Consider the following 16,863-nt stretch of genomic DNA (forward strand, 5'->3'; position numbering starts at 1 on the left):
TAAGTCTGCGATCCACCGTAAAGCAAGAAGAAGACGCGAACGCGCTCAGGACAGTTCAGACATTGCGGTGAAAATCAGAGGTAAAAAACTATATAAATACTTTTCAGTTTCTTGCACAGACCGATCGTTTCGTGTCTTTACACATCAATGTATCGTCACGAGCCGCAGGGTTTAATTTGGTTTTGTTTGTGTATGTTTTTTGACTCTCAAAGCCGTGATTCCCATCCACTTGCATTATCAATCATCAATCACCCAATAGTTCAACAAATTATTATTAATTTACTAGGTACCAATAAGGTGTATGGAACAAAGTTTGATTTTTAACCAAATTGTCCAAATCACACACATAAGATGTCTGAACCTCTTACAATGCCTGAGAGATCGCCTGAGCGCTTGCCCAATGCTTAATGAATGAAGGAGGGGGTGAATGAGAGAATGGCCCGGGTGTTCTCTGGCTGTGATTCCCAAATGAAGGATGAAGAACACAGAAACACACTGAAAAGGTTTGGAGAGGAGAGGGAAGAGGGAATGGGGAGGGTGTTGCATCACAGCAGACAAATTAACTGTCTGGGAGCAGTAGAAATGTGGAAAAGCAGTGATGTGTTCTTAGGTCTGATGTGATATACAGTGAAATGTAACTATGTCAGCCTGTACAGTGGAAGTATGTTACTACTACTGTCAAATATCAGAATTGTTTCCTGAAGACACACCTCACAACATGTCTCATCCTACAGGTTGCTTTTGCTTTCATAGCTTTTTGTGTTACTCCCAAACTATGAGTCATTTTAAAGCATTTTTCCCTACCAACACCAACCTGACTACAAAACAAACTTATGAATTCTGGATTGTGTGAATGTGTTACACCAGCACAAGCTTATTCAGCATGACTAAACATGCACAACATCTACAATGCTCCGCCAATCTTCTGCTTGGCAGCCAAAACTGGCTCGTGTTCTACAGCAGTGCATCTCAACAGCACTCAGTTTTGCTGGCAGCATTGCACAGTTTTATTTCCTTGACATACAGCAAGCACACCCTGACCTCAGTACATAATTGAGAACAACACACCCAAATGACCCGGCATGACATTAAGAATCAGTACATAAAACTACATATAGTTTATTCAAAGTAGCCAATCCAACAATACCTGTGCACTTACTGTAGATTACATAGAAATACAAGACTCACATAAAACAACGGTAATAAAATGGATGTGGAAAAACAACTAAACTACTAAACCAATTGCATACAGTTGCCCAAAAAGCATTTAGTGACACTTAAACATGCCTGAATTAAAATGTATCACATACAAATACAGTATATACTGTAGTCTATATAAATAGTATGTGTTTTCATAAGGGAAAATTGGCTTTATTAATGGAGCACCAGTGTTAGGAAGGTTTCTTTGGAAGTGTAATAGGTTACAGATTACAAGTTACCCTATTTAAAATGTAATAAGTAGTGTATTTCAATTACTTTATTAAAGTAATGTAACTGATTAGGCTACGTTTGATTACTTTTCTACATTTCTAACAAACGTTTTCAACTGTTAATCCTTTTGAAACACTTAAACCAGGCAGGGTTAACCTTACAGTAGTACTCGACACTAATTACTGTCAGACTTTCAAACTCATTCCTTCATCACTTCAATTAAGATTATAATAATATTGTATTAAAATGCAGCCACCAAAAAATCAGACTTTAGCACCTCTTTTTACTTTGAGATTGTTCTGAGGTTAAATACAGGTTTAAAATCATAACAAGAAATAGTTTATTAGCCATGATACTGTTTTTGAAATCAAATCTTTATGACAGGAAACACTGGCACTGGCACTGTATGTGTGTGAAAATATTCATATGTAATCATTAACATTTTTAATAAGTAACTGTAATTTAATTAAACATTTTTTCTCAGTAAATGTAACAGATTACAATTACATTACATTTTGTAATTCCGTTACATGTAACTAGTTACTCCCCAACCCTGTCGAGCACTGATATGAATTATAAGGAAAACCCATTAACAGTATCTTAGATTGTTAATAGTTTAATCTTCCAAGTAAAAAAGTGTTTAAACGTAGCCCATTTATAAGTAAGTTATAAATCTACTTGTTTACAAAACACGTGCACGTGTCACGCACTGACGCCAAACTTTAAAAGAGATTGGACGAAATAATTTCATATAAAATCACTTCACTCACTCAAAAGACGACGTGTGAACATTACATTCACATTAAAGTACTGATGTGATGCTAAACAGACCGAATGTTGGATTACAAACAGGACGAGTGTTTGAGTGAATGATGAATGAATGAATTGATTTCCATTGATGAATTTGGCAGCTTCTTCCGTCTATCGAAATTCTTCTTCTTTTTTTTTTTTTACAACTACGACGGCTTTTCTACTCTTGTACGAAATCACTGCATTTATACATATTTGTGGAAGTTTTAAGAAACTGGCTCTTACCTGTGTGTGGAATCTGGGTCACCCGTCCTCCAAAAGTGTGTCTATTCTCCTCAGACTGTGGTAAATCCCTCCCGGATCCCGGAGCCAGCGTTTTGCACCTCACACAAACACGCCCTCGCTCCCCCTCTGAAGTCAGCCTGCTCAGGGCCAAACCTCAACAAACTTCTCGGGGTATTCCCAAAACTTCCACATCCGAGTACGTGCTTAAACATATTTTTTTGGCAACATCTCCAGGAAGTCTGTAAACTGTAAATATAGGCTGTCTGTAAAACTACTGATAATATATCGAACTAGATTCATCACTTTAATTGACAGATTTAATTTAATGCTAAAAAATACCTAAACTAAAACTATTTTAGAGCATTGGTTTTCATCAGTTTATCAGCCATTTTGCATGTCCCATTGCATTTTAATGAATTATACTTAATAAAAAGATAAACTCAACAGCACTGAAAATGTGATTTCTTTACAGTTTAGCAAGCTTTTCTCATAAAAAGGTCACAAATTACATTTTTTTACTAAAAATCACCTTTAGTCCTGGGGACACTTCACATATGTCTCCCTTATTCAACACACCTGATTTAGATCATCGGCTCATTTGCAAAGGACTAAATGAAATAAACTGGGTCAGAAAAGAGAAACATACAAAATGCAGTGCTGAGGATCCCAAGGACCAGAATTTTTATTTTATTTTATTTTGCTTTTTTACAGTTCAAACAAATATATTTTAAATTAAGATTGAATATTTAAATTAAATAAATTAAAACTGGACCAATGTGGACAGAAATAATTTATTTTCAAATTCAAATAATGTTAGAAAATCATCCAGAAGGATTAATTTGATTTAACCCCCATAGATCAGGGGTCGGGAAACTTTTTTGACCAAAGAGCCTTTTTTTGGGGGGGGTAATGCATTTTTTCCAAAAGAGCTACAGTAAAAATTATATAATATTTTTTATTGTTGTTTGTAATAGGTTTTTTTTTTCTCAATAGAAAACGTCTCAGGTTACTTATGTAACCATGGTTCCCTGAGTAGGGAACGAGACACTGCGTCCTCTAGGGGTCGCTATGGGGAACGCCTCGTCGTGACCCGTGTCTGAAGCATACATTGAAAAAACACCAACTCGTTTGCCGGCAACAGCCATGACGTCACTACCGGTGCGACTATAGTATAAATAAGCGCCGGGAGCTAATGTATGCTTCAGACACGGGTCACGATGAGGCGTTCCCCCCCATAGCGACCCCTAGAGGACGCAGTTCGAAGTTCCCATGAAAGGGAACAATAAATAAGCTGCAATAAATTGTGCAGGGCTTTCACTGTGAGGTCGAGTTACCACCTGAGGAGCATAAATCCTCTTCAGAGTTGTGCATGTGAGTGCGTTTACGCCAATCCTGGTTCTGGGGACCCACTTCTCTGCACATTTTGTATGTCTCCCTTATTTAACACACCTGATTCAGGTCATCAGGAGAGAGCTCCATGAACTGCACTGAGTGTGTCTGATAAGACAGACATACAAAACGTGCAGAGCAGTGGGTCCCCAGGACCAGGATTGAAAACCACTGGTTTATGTGACTACTCAGGCAGGCATTTTGTCATATGTCTGTCACACAATGAATGTCTTATTTACATTGTGTCTGTGAATAGGCGTGATGGCAAATATAAAAGTATAAAAGCACGTGCGGTGGATACAGCAACAGCTTCTGTTGTTCAATGAGCGCTCTATGTGTGTATATCTTATTTACTGTTGTATGTCTGTTTGCAATCAGTATTATGGCTAAAATGAGTGATGACAAGCAATGTTTCACGCTGTTACATCACGGGTGGGGATACACACAGTATGTGCGTTGTTTGCTTGGGAGCAGAGCACGCACAGTCAGCTGTCGAGGGAGCTCCCTCACAAGCGCTCCTCGCGCTGCCTGGTGACTCAGGCATAGCCAAGCTTAAAATCGATTGGCCTGCCGAGCAGCAGAGCGAGCGTCCTAAGAGTAAATTGGATGAACGTTTCCTGTGCTCTAAGCCACCACCTCCACGCCAGGGCCTTCCGTTCTTCCCTGATCTGCACACTGAGGTGCCCAGATCATGGGGAAAACCATTTTCAGCTCATCTCTTCAGTCCCACTGCATCTAATTATTCAAACGTTGTGGGACTGAGGGATCGTATGGGGCGATGCCCCGGGTAGAGCAGACACTTGCAGGCTATCTGTCTCCCGGTACTGCATCGTCCCTTAAGGTCCTGGCATTACCAACCAAGCTGCTTCGGACTTCTTCGGCTTTGGTGGGTAAGGCATACACGGCGGCAGGTCAGGCTGGGGCTTGCTTGCACACCATGGTCGGTGTTGCACACTGTGGAAAGAGGCTACAGAATACCATTCGGTTCTCGTCCGCCTCTATTCAAGGGGGTTTTTCCCACTCTGGTGGGCCCCGAGCAGGCTCTGGTCATGGAACAAGAAGTAGACACTCTCTTGAGGAATGAGGCCACCGAGGTGGTCCCTCCACGCAACAGAGAGTCCGGGTTTTACAGTCTCTACTTCATTATTCCAAAGAAGGATGGGGGGTTGCGTCCGATTCTAGATCTGCGTCTGTTGAACCGCTCAGTCATGCGACTGAAGTTCAAGATGCTCACACTCAAACAGGTTGTGTCTCATATCAGGTCCGAGGACTGGTTTGTCATGATAGATCTGAAGGACGCATACTTCCATGTATCCATCCTTCCCCACCACAGGAAGCTCCTGATATTTGCTTTCAGGGACAAATCTTACCAATATCGGGTTCTTCCGTTCGGCCTTGCACTCTCAACCCGCACTTTCACCAAGTGTGTGGATGCTGCTCTGGCTCCTCTGCGACTCCAGGGCATCCGCATATCGAATTATATCGACGATTGGTTGATATTAGCTAATTCGGAGCACTTGGTGGCTCAGCATCGAGATGTCGTTCTCGCCCACATGAAAGAACTGGGGTTAAGACTAAATGCCAAGAACAGTGTGCTTTCTCCAGCACATAGAACAACTTATCTGGGTGTGGTGTGGGATTCGACTACAATGCAGGCACGTTTGTCTCCTGCTCAGATCGAGTCGATCTGCATCTGCAGCTGCGTCCAATGTCATACCTTTTGGCCTGCTGTACATGAGACCCCTACAGTGGTAGCTCAAGACCAAGTGGTTTTCCCCGAGGGGAAATCCGCTTTGCATGATCAAGGTCATGCGGCAATGCTTACGTGCCTTAGACATGTGGAGGAAACCTTGGTTCTTGTCTCAGGGCCCGGTGCTGGGAGCTCCTTGTCGTCGTGTAACGCTAACGACGAACGCGTCCCTCACCGGTTGGGGAGCGGTCATCAACTGCTTGGAGATGCTGGCCGTGTTTTAGGCACTGAAACACATTCTCCCAGACCTGAGAGGCCATCATGTGCTGGTCCGCACCGACAACATAGTGGTGGTCTCTTATATCAACCACCAGGGAGGTCTGCGTTTGCAGATGTGGCCGAGGCTTCGTCTGTACACTTTTCCCCCAATTGCTCTGCTCCCGGGAGTTCTGGAGAGAGTATTCAGTCTTCTGCTAGTAGCCCCTTTCTGGCCGGCCCGAGTATGGTTCTCGAACCTTGTGTCCCTTCTCGACAGCTCTCCCCTGGAGATTCCGATCAGGAGGGACCTCCTTTCTCAGGCGGGGGATTCCATCCTTCACCCCCGCCCGGAGTTATGGAAGCTGTGGGCATGGCCCCTGAGGGGGCATAGCTCTTAGCATCCGGTCTCTCAACCGAGGTTGAGACCATACTCCAGCCCAGAGCTCCCTCCACGAGGAAATCGTACGGCACGAAGTGGTGTCTTTTCACTTCTTGGTGCGGCAACCATCAGCTGGACACAGTTAACTGCCCAGTTGGTTCAGTGCTGGAGTTCCTGCAGGAATGGTTCTCCACGGGGTTATCCCCCTCCACCTTAAAGGTATACGTGGCAGCCTTAGCTGCTTACCATGCCCCTCTTGGTGGCCAGTCATTGGGGAGAGACCCGCTAGTTACGCGTTTCCTCCGTGGTACCCTGAGGTTGAGGCCTCCGGCATGCTCTAGAGTTCCGCCATCTGATTTGGCCGTGGTTCTGGAGGCTCTCTGTAGACTTCCTTTTGAACATCTGGAGGAGGTTTCGGACAGGTACCTTACAGTCAAGACTGTATTCTTGTTAGCCATCTCTTCTCTTAAGAGAGTGGGCGACCTTCAGGACCTATCTGTGGCCCCTTCTTGTCTTGAGTTTGCGCCTGGCATGGCCAGAGCTTTCCTATACCCTAGGCCAGGGTATGTTCCTAAGGTGCCCTCCTTGGTTCCACGGCCAGTCGTGCTGCAAGCCTTCTGTCCTCCTCCCTTTCGGGACCCAGACCAGGAAAAGCTAAACTGAATGTGTCCAGTGTGCCCTGTGGAGAAAATAAGAACAGTTGTTTGTCTACTATGGTCCTCCTAAGAAAGGTCTCCCTGCGACCAAGCAAACCATAAGCAGGTGGATAGTGGATGCTATTTCCATTGCTTATGAGTCTTATAATCTCCCCTCTCCATTGGGGGTCAAGGCTCATTCTACATTTCTGCCTTTCTTTCAGGTGTGTCTTTACACAATATTTGCAACGCAAATGGTCCACTTCACTTACGTTTGTCAGGTTTATAACCTTGACTTTGACGCCACTCCTGGCTCTTCTGTTCTCTCGACCTAGCTGTGCTCTTCCACACTAGGCAGGGATTCGTAATCATGGCGGCGTGGACATTATCATAAGCGTTTTGACGCAGCGTGAGTTCCTGAAGGGGAATGTCACTAGGTTACGTATGTATAAAAGGGCACCTGCTGAATACATCACCAGGCAGGCTGAAGGCATGGCGAGGAGACGCAGTGTCTCGTTACCTCTCGGGGGGAAGCATGGTTACATGCGTAACCCGAGACATTCCCCTTCTAGGGAACTCACGCTGCGTCCTTTAGCGGACACTATGGGGAATGAAATACCAACTATGCCATGCTGAGGCACATGCCTGTCCAACTGGTGAGAGACCAAGGAAGTGACAGACATACACCAAATAGCCAAATTCCCCAACACATCTACTTACGCGAAGTTGATCACATTTAAAATAAGAAAAATAAACTATAATGCAACCAAGGCCATATTATGAGAAACAGAAACAATTAATTAATTGAGGCTATGCAGTAACGGGTCCACTTGGATCTGAAAACCCAAGGTCCAACCCGAGAGGGTTCGGGTCCAAAACTTTGAAGAGTGCCTCAGACACGGGTTGGGTTCGGTTTTAGTTGCCTTGGGTCTCGGGTAATTTAAAATTAATGTGCTTTTTCCTAATGGACCCGATAAGACCCTATCCGTTTAACGGAATTGTGCATTGGTGTTAAGTGCATTTTTGAGAAATGTACATAGAAAAGGAACATATGTTCATAACCTCGCACACAGAAATCCATCTTATAGATATGAGATCCATCAGGAAAAGCCACTCGCTTCATTACAGTGCGTGCTCATGCAGGGCAGGTTTTTTTTTTGTGTGTGTTTGCAGAATCCCTTCGCCGGAAGATGAGGTAAATAGCATTGCAGAGCAGACAACACTAGCGAATCCATGATGTATTAGAATATCGATTTAATTTTTATCGAGCTATCACGTTTATTTTTTTCAAACCACTGGTCACAATTGAAAGCCAAACTCAGAAATAAATTGTATTCATCAGGCAAGCAGTAATATAAAGTAATAATAAATTAAATAAATGTAAAATAAATCAAAGTAATGGAGAAGTGGCCAAATCAGTCAACAGGACACAGGGATTTTTCTTTACTGACAGTCGGGTTCGAAAATAATTGCAGTCGGCTTGGGTCGGACTCGGGTCAGGTTTTTCTTTTAAAGAAAAAAATTAATACACATCAGGTTCAGGTAAGAAGTGATTCCGGTTGAGCAGCCTACAGATTTTAGGACCCGAGAAGACCTCAACTATGCAGTCTAGTTTAGATCTGAGTCATTCGTTCTTTTGTCACGTCACATCCCTGTAAGCTGCAGCTATGCAGTAAGTACTGGAAACAGAATTGATTAGTTCATCTCTTGAGTCTTCAGGTTTGAGTCATTCGTTCATCCCGTCACAGCCCCATAGGCTATAATGCAGTCTGTATCGGAAACAGAATTGATTAGTTCACCTCTCGAGTCTTCAGGTTTGAGTCATTCGTTCTTTTGTCATGTGCCCGCTTCCATGACAGAAATTACAAAAGTATAAATTGTAAGAAATAAAACGCTACAAATTGAGACCAGAAATGCATCTGTTAAAAAATTGAATACGCGTGTGTTTGTATCACGGATTATAATGGGTTCTATTATCTATTATCCTGTCGCGTCACGCCGCTGGCGTCTTATGTAGACAAGCAGTGTGAGACTGAAGATGCGAATCTTTAGAAGTCGTGTCATTGTGACGTCACTGAGACTGCTGTGTGTATTTGACTGTTTGGGCACGCCATGTTCAGAATCTGTCAATAGGAAAATAAAGACAAAACCCATTTTATTCAATTTAGAAATAAGGTTGAAATATATCGTATGGTCGATGAGAACTATAGGAGGTTTAAACTACTGAAAGTAGAATTTCTTTCAGTTTTTATTTTATGTCCTATAGGGTCACATTTTTGGCAAGATTTCGCAGGCATAAAAGGTCCATTGTCTATTGTATCTGCATGAGGAAATCATTCGCCGTCACACAGAATTTACACTCATGTGGATTCCTGTTGAAATGACAGGATTTCACCTGCAAAAATTCACAGAACAATATGTGACCACACCATTAGTAATAATATTTCCATTCAGAAATACAGTATGTGTTCTTAAAGTCCTAAAAAGGATTATTTAAAATGTTTTCCAATTGAAAGATATGGAAGCTTATTTCTGCTACAGAATAAAAAACAAGATTACAAGATATAAACTCAGTATTGTGAGATATAAACTCAGTTCTGAGAAGAAAAGTCTGAATTGTTAGAGAAAAACTTGCTATTCTGAGAAGGAAAGTCTGAATTGTGAGAAAAACTTTCAACTGCAAGAAGTCAGAATTAAAAGGTAATTGTGACTTTTTATCTTGCAATTCTGACTTAATTTCTCATAATTGCAAGTTTATATCTCAAAAAGTATTTTCCTATTTATCACAATCCTAAAAAAAAGTGAAATATAAATACCATTTTTACATTTCTATTCTGTGGCAGAAATAAGCTTCCATAGAAAGAAATCCAATAGGAATCACATACAATTTCTGCATTTCTTAGAGACACATTTGAAGTGCATTGTAGTTCCAGGGTTGATTATTAAGTCCTGAAGCTGTGTACCGTCGCCTACATTGGTTTTCAACTCTGAAGAAAATATTTAAAATAATCAACTGCAAAGTTAATGCAAAATAAACACCAGAGTCCATAATTTTTTCCAATTTACATCATCCATATCACCATTGTACAAATCAAAAGTCTACATCCCAGCCAGAATCATCCAATGGTGCTGCTTCAATGTGGGTTTCTGGCAGGAGTGATGATCCTCCGTGATCAGAGACACAAGGAACCTGTAGAAAGGTTACATTTATTCAAACTGGACAGATGCAGCATTTGAAAGGTGTGTTTGTTATATAAGTGTAAGCTGAATAGAGTGCTCTCAACTCTACAGTGTTCAGTGATGCCGCTCACGTTTGGTATTACTGGTGGAGTCATTGTGCCCTTCTGAAGTCCTTCCCAGTCGAAGCCTTCAAACCACCTGAGAAACACAACACAAGTTAATCAGTCCAGAAAATAAGCCAGCACTTAAAAACAGAACAGCATCCTCTCCTCTTCTTTGCTCTTTTCTTTTCCACTCTCATGTAATCTCACAACCCCCCCCAAACACACATACACACACACACACAAACACACCAATCCCTTTTCTTCCTTGTGTACAAATTTATTTGATGAAGAGTAGGTCTTACACGTGTTTGCAGATGTCCTTGACCCCGTTCCTCTGGCCTAGCCTCTCTGAGGGGTTCAGCCTGGAAAATGGGTGACAGATTATAGCAGACTCAGACATACAAACCCCAGAGCGTATGTAGAGCACTGCTACTCACACTGCCACTCTGTCTGTCTGTCTATCTATCTATCTATCTATCTATGTCTGTTGATCCTTCTATCTATCTATCTATGTCTGTTCATCATTGTGACGAGTGGGGGCGGGGCCGAGAGCCGTGGGAACGGAGCGAGGCCGGTGGAGTAATTGATAATGAGCGACACCTGCTTGATCATTCTATCATCTATCTATCTATCTATCTATCTCTGTCTGTTTATCTATCTATCTCTGTCTGTTGATCATTCTATCTATCTATCTATCTATCTCTCTCTCTCAAGAAAAGGAGTGGCAGACATTTCACTTGGTTTACCAAGCCTTTTCTCAACTTTTTTTTCTCCCATATAGGAAACAGACACTGTGAGGAAACACTCTAATTTTACCTGCAGAGACTCTTGATGAGATGTGCTGCAGTCCTGCTGATTGTTTTGGGCAACTCTAGCTCATCTATTCCCTTCAGAGCTGCTGTATAAACCTTCAGCTGCTCAGAGCCAGAGAACAGGGGACTGGAAATTGAAAATTAAATGTAACATTTAAAACATGTTTAGCAATGAAGGCCTAGCAGATGAGAAGCAGGGTTTAAAAATTTTAAGTTCATAGATTTGTTAAAACATTTTTTTTTTCATTAAAAGCACACTTTTTAATTTAGGTATACATGTTAAAATATCCGTTTGAAGTTGGACTGTTTTGTTTTTTGTTTGTTTTTTGGAGTGGATGAATGTATTATGTAACCCAGTTTCTGGTAGTAAAGAGTTGTGTTCCTCTCATGTTGCTTCCTGTATTTTTGCTCTGATACCAAGCAAAATAAACCAGAATTACTTCAAGGTACAGTACTCATGTTATGATCAGTCTCACCCTACCATGTGTAATGTTTAAAGGAATAATTCACCCAAAAGTGCTTTATATGATAAATAGATTTAATTTAGACTTTTATTAATATATAAACATTTATTAATGCACATACATAGAGCCCATCATATATGGTACCAACAGAAGCTCAGCTGTGCTTGCTTGTCACGCAAGAACAAACATCACTGGTTTGCCACATTTTTAATGTGCTCTATGATCAATGTTTATATGTGAATACAAACCTAAATTAAAACTGAAAGAATTATGTCAGAATTTTCTTTATTGGTTATTCTTTTTAAACATTTATTTGTAGTGCTGCCCACTTTCTTGCTAAACTTCAATTCTAAATACTGTATGTTAACTGTTACTAGTTTTCCCATTTTTTTAATGCATGCTAAAGAACAAGCATGCTACAGATGCTTTGAAAATTACTATGTGTAAAAGATTTATTTTAAAGAACTCAGACTAAAGCTACAAATAAACCCAGGTGTTTCAGATTATTTGTAAATGTCACCTTTTTGTTCTGTGCACTGAATTTTGTTGGATTTTTGTCTTTGGGAATAGTGTGCAGTCTTTTTTTGCTATTTTTATTTAAAAAATAAACCATAACATTACTTGATGCTTATATATAAACCTACAATAGTCAACTGTACCGTTGTGTACTGCCTTTGCAAAATCACAAAAAATAAAAAAGCAAGACATGACGTCTAAAGATCCCTCACCTGCCATTGAGCAGTTCATACAACAACATCCCTAGAGCCCAGAGATCTGCAGACAGACCGTGACCTTGATGCAGAATGACCTCTGGAGGCTGATAACCCACAGATCCACAGAATGACCAGGCTCTGTGCAAAGAGCCCAGCTTCTTAGCACAACCAAACCCTGTCTGATAGAGTGAGAAACACAAGTGAAGTGTTATAATAGTTAAAATTACCCAACATGAATCATCACAATCAAGTAGTTACAGGCTGCCAACTGGTTTAACTTTAAACATGGATGAATTTGTATGTATTCAGCACCAGTTTAGCATATCCTCGCTGGTCCAGTAGCACATTTTCAGGTTTCAGGTCTCTGTGAACAATGTTTTTGGTGTGAAGCACATGAAGAGCTTCCAGCACAGACGCTGCGTAGAAGCGAACAGCGTCGTCTTCCAGTGATCCCCTGAAACATCAAATCACATAGTAGTCAGTGTTCAGTTCAGTTCATAAGATGACATATTCACTGTAGTATTTAGTCTTTACATGTTTTATTTGTGTACATTTTTAGCTAAATGCTTTCAGGCTATATAGATTAGGTATAAATTCCTTAAAATGTGAGATTTACTCCAGATAATGTCCTTCCTTACTGTTAAGTGATTTACAAACACTTTCTGGCCAAATCACTCAAAAGAATCAGTTGAGAAGAATTGTATGCATATATCGCTGTATGTATGCTGAGATGCTGAGACAGTATGTACCTCTCTCTCAGTAAATTCCACAGATCTCCACCTTCACAAGCCTCCATCAGCATATACAGGCACCGATCATCTTTATACGTGCAATGCAACCTGACAAAAAATATAAAACTTTTAAATCTTACAGTCTAACACAACATCCCAACTGACACATTAAAAATGTCATTGGCAATTAACTGACAGGCTGATATGCAAGGGCAATATCTGTATTTTGGGGACATAAGATTGGTTTAATTGAAATTAATGTTTTTATTCAGCAAGAATGGATTAAATTGATCAAATGTGATGTAAAGACTTTTGCATTCTTAAAAAAATATTTAAAATAAATTATGTTGTTTTGAATTTTCGATTTATCACATAATCCTGAAAAAAGAAATCATCATAGCTTCCACAAAAAACATTAAGCAGCACAACTGTTTTCAACAATGATAATATGAATTGGTTCTTTAGTACCAAATCAGGATATTAGACTGATTTCTGAAGGATCATGTGACACTGAAGACTGGAGTAATTTTGCTGAAAATTCAGCTTTACACCACAGGAAAAAAAATTACATTTCAAAATGTATTAAAATAGAAAACACTTATTTTAAATCGTAATAATATTTCACAATATTATAGATTTTACTGTATTTTTGAAAATAAATAAATGCACCTTTAGCAAGCAAGAGACTTTTTAAAATCACAAAAATCTTACCAACCCCAAACTTCTGAGCTTGTACAATAGTGTATCTAATAAGGAATACAACTGCTTAAAAAGGATTTAATTAAATGCAAAATGGGTTTTATTGCCTGATTTCACTGGAAAACCATTTCACACATCATTCCACAAAGAACCTTTAATAATCTAGTTTTTAGAAACCATCTACTGTATGTGCTGGCGCTTTAGAACTCAGAAACAAATTTGATGAACCTTTAATGAAACATTAAGAACTTTCTCCAAAGACGAAAAAGACTGTAGTCCTGTTCCTCGAGGGCCAATGTCCTGCAGAGTTTAGCTCCAACCCCAATTAAACACACAAACAAGTGTGTTGGAGCTGAGCTCTGCAGGACGTTGGCCCTCCAGGAGCAGGATTGGACACCCCTGTCCTATGGTGTCCTAATGGTCTGACCTTACTATAAATGGACTTTGGAGATCCATCAGGATGTGTTTCTCTGCAAGTATCCTCTCTCTTTGGCCTGGGCTCTGTATCACCTGTTTTCTTATGGTCTTCAATGCAAACTTACAGCTGGAGTCACTCTTCAAATGGACCTAGTGACAAAAACATTGGCTGAATTATAATTACTACATGGAACTTTGTTTTGTAAATTAAAATACGTTTAAACTGCAGGGCTAGTTTATGATGCACATCGTACAATACTCATTGAAAACTCACGAGCTGAGTGTGACCGTACTGTCCTTCCCCCAGATTACACAGCACCTGAAAACTGCAGAGAGACGTTTCACCAAACGCAGACCCATCTTCATCTGCCCTGTTTATTATACAGAGATCAAAGTGACCTTCATTAACCATCACACTCAGTGGTTCATGTAAAGCATGCAGACTTTCAAGTCATATTAACAGAACTTACTTCGATCTGGCCTTGTTGGTAGGATTTTCTCTGGCATCGTCCAAGCCTCCAGTTACTTTTTTGAAAACCCTGGATATAGATGGTGGAATGCAGCCAAGGTCAGCTTTACAGCATAAGTTTGAATTAGTTATGTTTTTTTCCCCCCCACTATGCTGTTTCCATAGCATGAATATCCATTTATCCCTCACGGCTCACACTTACTCTCTGTCTATGACCAAACATGTCACATCGCCTGCGGCAAGTGCACTCATCGACCTCTCGTCATCTCTGAAGAGCAAAGGAACAGGTCTGAGACATGATACCTTCTGACTTGAATTGCAATGGTCCTCAGTGAAGCCACAAAGCATTCAACACGCACAAGTTTGCAGTTCTCTTGTTTAGAGCTTCTGGGGAAGTTAGAACAATGGTTCACAACCTACAGTACATTACATAAGTGATCTAAAATATATATATGCTACTCTTTTGTTAATAAACATGGTTGTTGTGAATTTCTTTGGTCCTACATAAACATTTAACAACAAATATCATAAACAAAGTTGTTGTGTTAGATCAGAATGGGTAGTAAGCTGCGATGTAAATCTCAAAGAGTGGCGCCCCCTGCTGGTGAGGGTTGAATCTTACCCTCTCTCTCCAAAACAATCCCCTCTGGTGAGGACAGACGCCATTATACTCTCCTCACTGGCTGAGTGTTTCTCTAATACTTTCACCTAAGAACAAAAGCATGAACACTGTTATGATTTTACTGTACTACATAGTAAAAGATAGATAGACAGACAGACAGACAGACGATAGATAGATAGATAGATAGACAGACAGACAGACAGACGATAGATAGATAGATAGATAGACAGACAGACAGACAGACGATAGATAGATAGATAGATAGACAGACAGACAGACAGACGATAGATAGATAGATAGATAGACAGACAGACAGACAGACGATAGATAGATAGATAGATAGACAGACAGACAGACAGACGATAGATAGATAGATAGATAGACAGACAGACAGACAGACGATAGATAGATAGATAGATAGACAGACAGACAGACAGACGATAGATAGATAGATAGATAGACAGACAGACAGACAGACGATAGATAGATAGATAGATAGACAGACAGACAGACAGACGATAGATAGATAGATAGATAGACAGACAGACAGACAGACGATAGATAGATAGATAGATAGACAGACAGACAGACAGACGATAGATAGATAGATAGATAGACAGACAGACAGACAGACGATAGATAGATAGATAGATAGACAGACAGACAGACAGACGATAGATAGATAGATAGATAGACAGACAGACAGACAGACGATAGATAGATAGATAGATAGACAGACAGACAGACAGACGATAGATAGATAGATAGATAGACAGACAGACAGACAGACGATAGATAGATAGATAGATAGACAGACAGACAGACAGACGATAGATAGATAGATAGATAGACAGACAGACAGACAGACGATAGATAGATAGATAGATAGACAGACAGACAGACAGACGATAGATAGATAGATAGATAGACAGACAGACAGACAGACGATAGATAGATAGATAGATAGACAGACAGACAGACAGACGATAGATAGATAGATAGATAGACAGACAGACAGACAGACGATAGATAGATAGATAGATAGACAGACAGACAGACAGACGATAGATAGATAGATAGATAGACAGACAGACAGACAGACGATAGATAGATAGATAGATAGACAGACAGACAGACAGACGATAGATAGATAGATAGATAGACAGACAGACAGACAGACGATAGATAGATAGATAGATAGACAGACAGACAGACAGACGATAGATAGATAGATAGATAGACAGACAGACAGACAGACGATAGATAGATAGATAGATAGACAGACAGACAGACAGACGATAGATAGATAGATAGATAGACAGACAGACAGACAGACGATAGATAGATAGATAGATAGACAGACAGACAGACAGACGATAGATAGATAGATAGATAGACAGACAGACAGACAGACGATAGATAGATAGATAGATAGACAGACAGACAGACAGACGATAGATAGATAGATAGATAGACAGACAGACAGACAGACGATAGATAGATAGATAGATAGACAGACAGACAGACAGACGATAGATAGATAGATAGATAGACAGACAGACAGACAGACGATAGATAGATAGATAGATAGACAGACAGACAGACAGACGATAGATAGATAGATAGATAGACAGACAGACAGACAGACGATAGATAGATAGATAGATAGACAGACAGACAGACAGACGATAGATAGATAGATAGATAGATAGATAGATAGATAGATAGATACAGACAGACAGATATTGTCAGATTATAGATAGATAGATGATAGATGATAGATAGATAGCTAGATAGATAGATAGACACAGACAGACAGACAGACAGACAGATAG

General features: G+C 40.3%; 2 protein-coding genes across 3 annotated transcripts in view; both read right to left on the reverse strand.

Moving 5' to 3' along the window:
* The window catches only part of LOC107716609 (long-chain-fatty-acid--CoA ligase 6-like), a 31,116-nt gene extending 28,055 nt beyond the window's left edge, over positions 1–3,061 (reverse strand). The window contains exons 1-2 of one of the 2 annotated variants that reach the window (XM_016523107.1): positions 2,996–3,061; positions 2,467–2,712 (exon numbers count right to left, since the gene is read on the reverse strand). The gene's annotated coding sequence lies outside the window, so the exon portion shown is untranslated. Of the gene's footprint in view, positions 1–2,466; positions 2,797–2,995 lie in introns of those variants that run through there. The other variant, XM_016523106.1, reaches the window with a different exon arrangement.
* A 6,845-nt stretch (positions 3,062–9,906) lies between these two features.
* Positions 9,907–15,114, reverse strand: LOC107716608 (cGMP-dependent protein kinase 1-like; the record flags this gene model as incomplete). The annotated part of the gene is made up of 12 exons (XM_016523105.1): positions 9,907–10,007; positions 10,129–10,195; positions 10,404–10,463; positions 10,918–11,040; positions 12,106–12,269; positions 12,403–12,544; positions 12,840–12,929; positions 13,948–14,087; positions 14,212–14,308; positions 14,408–14,476; positions 14,609–14,674; positions 15,029–15,114. Coding segments are annotated over 12 exons (1,203 nt in total), but the record flags the coding sequence as incomplete, so codon positions are not given.
* Between the last annotated feature and the right edge of the window lie 1,749 nt (positions 15,115–16,863).

Source organism: Sinocyclocheilus rhinocerous, unplaced genomic scaffold, assembly GCF_001515625.1.
Source record: "Sinocyclocheilus rhinocerous isolate Xijiao unplaced genomic scaffold, SAMN03320098_v1.1 scaffold4768, whole genome shotgun sequence".
Lineage (NCBI taxonomy): Eukaryota > Metazoa > Chordata > Actinopteri > Cypriniformes > Cyprinidae > Sinocyclocheilus > Sinocyclocheilus rhinocerous.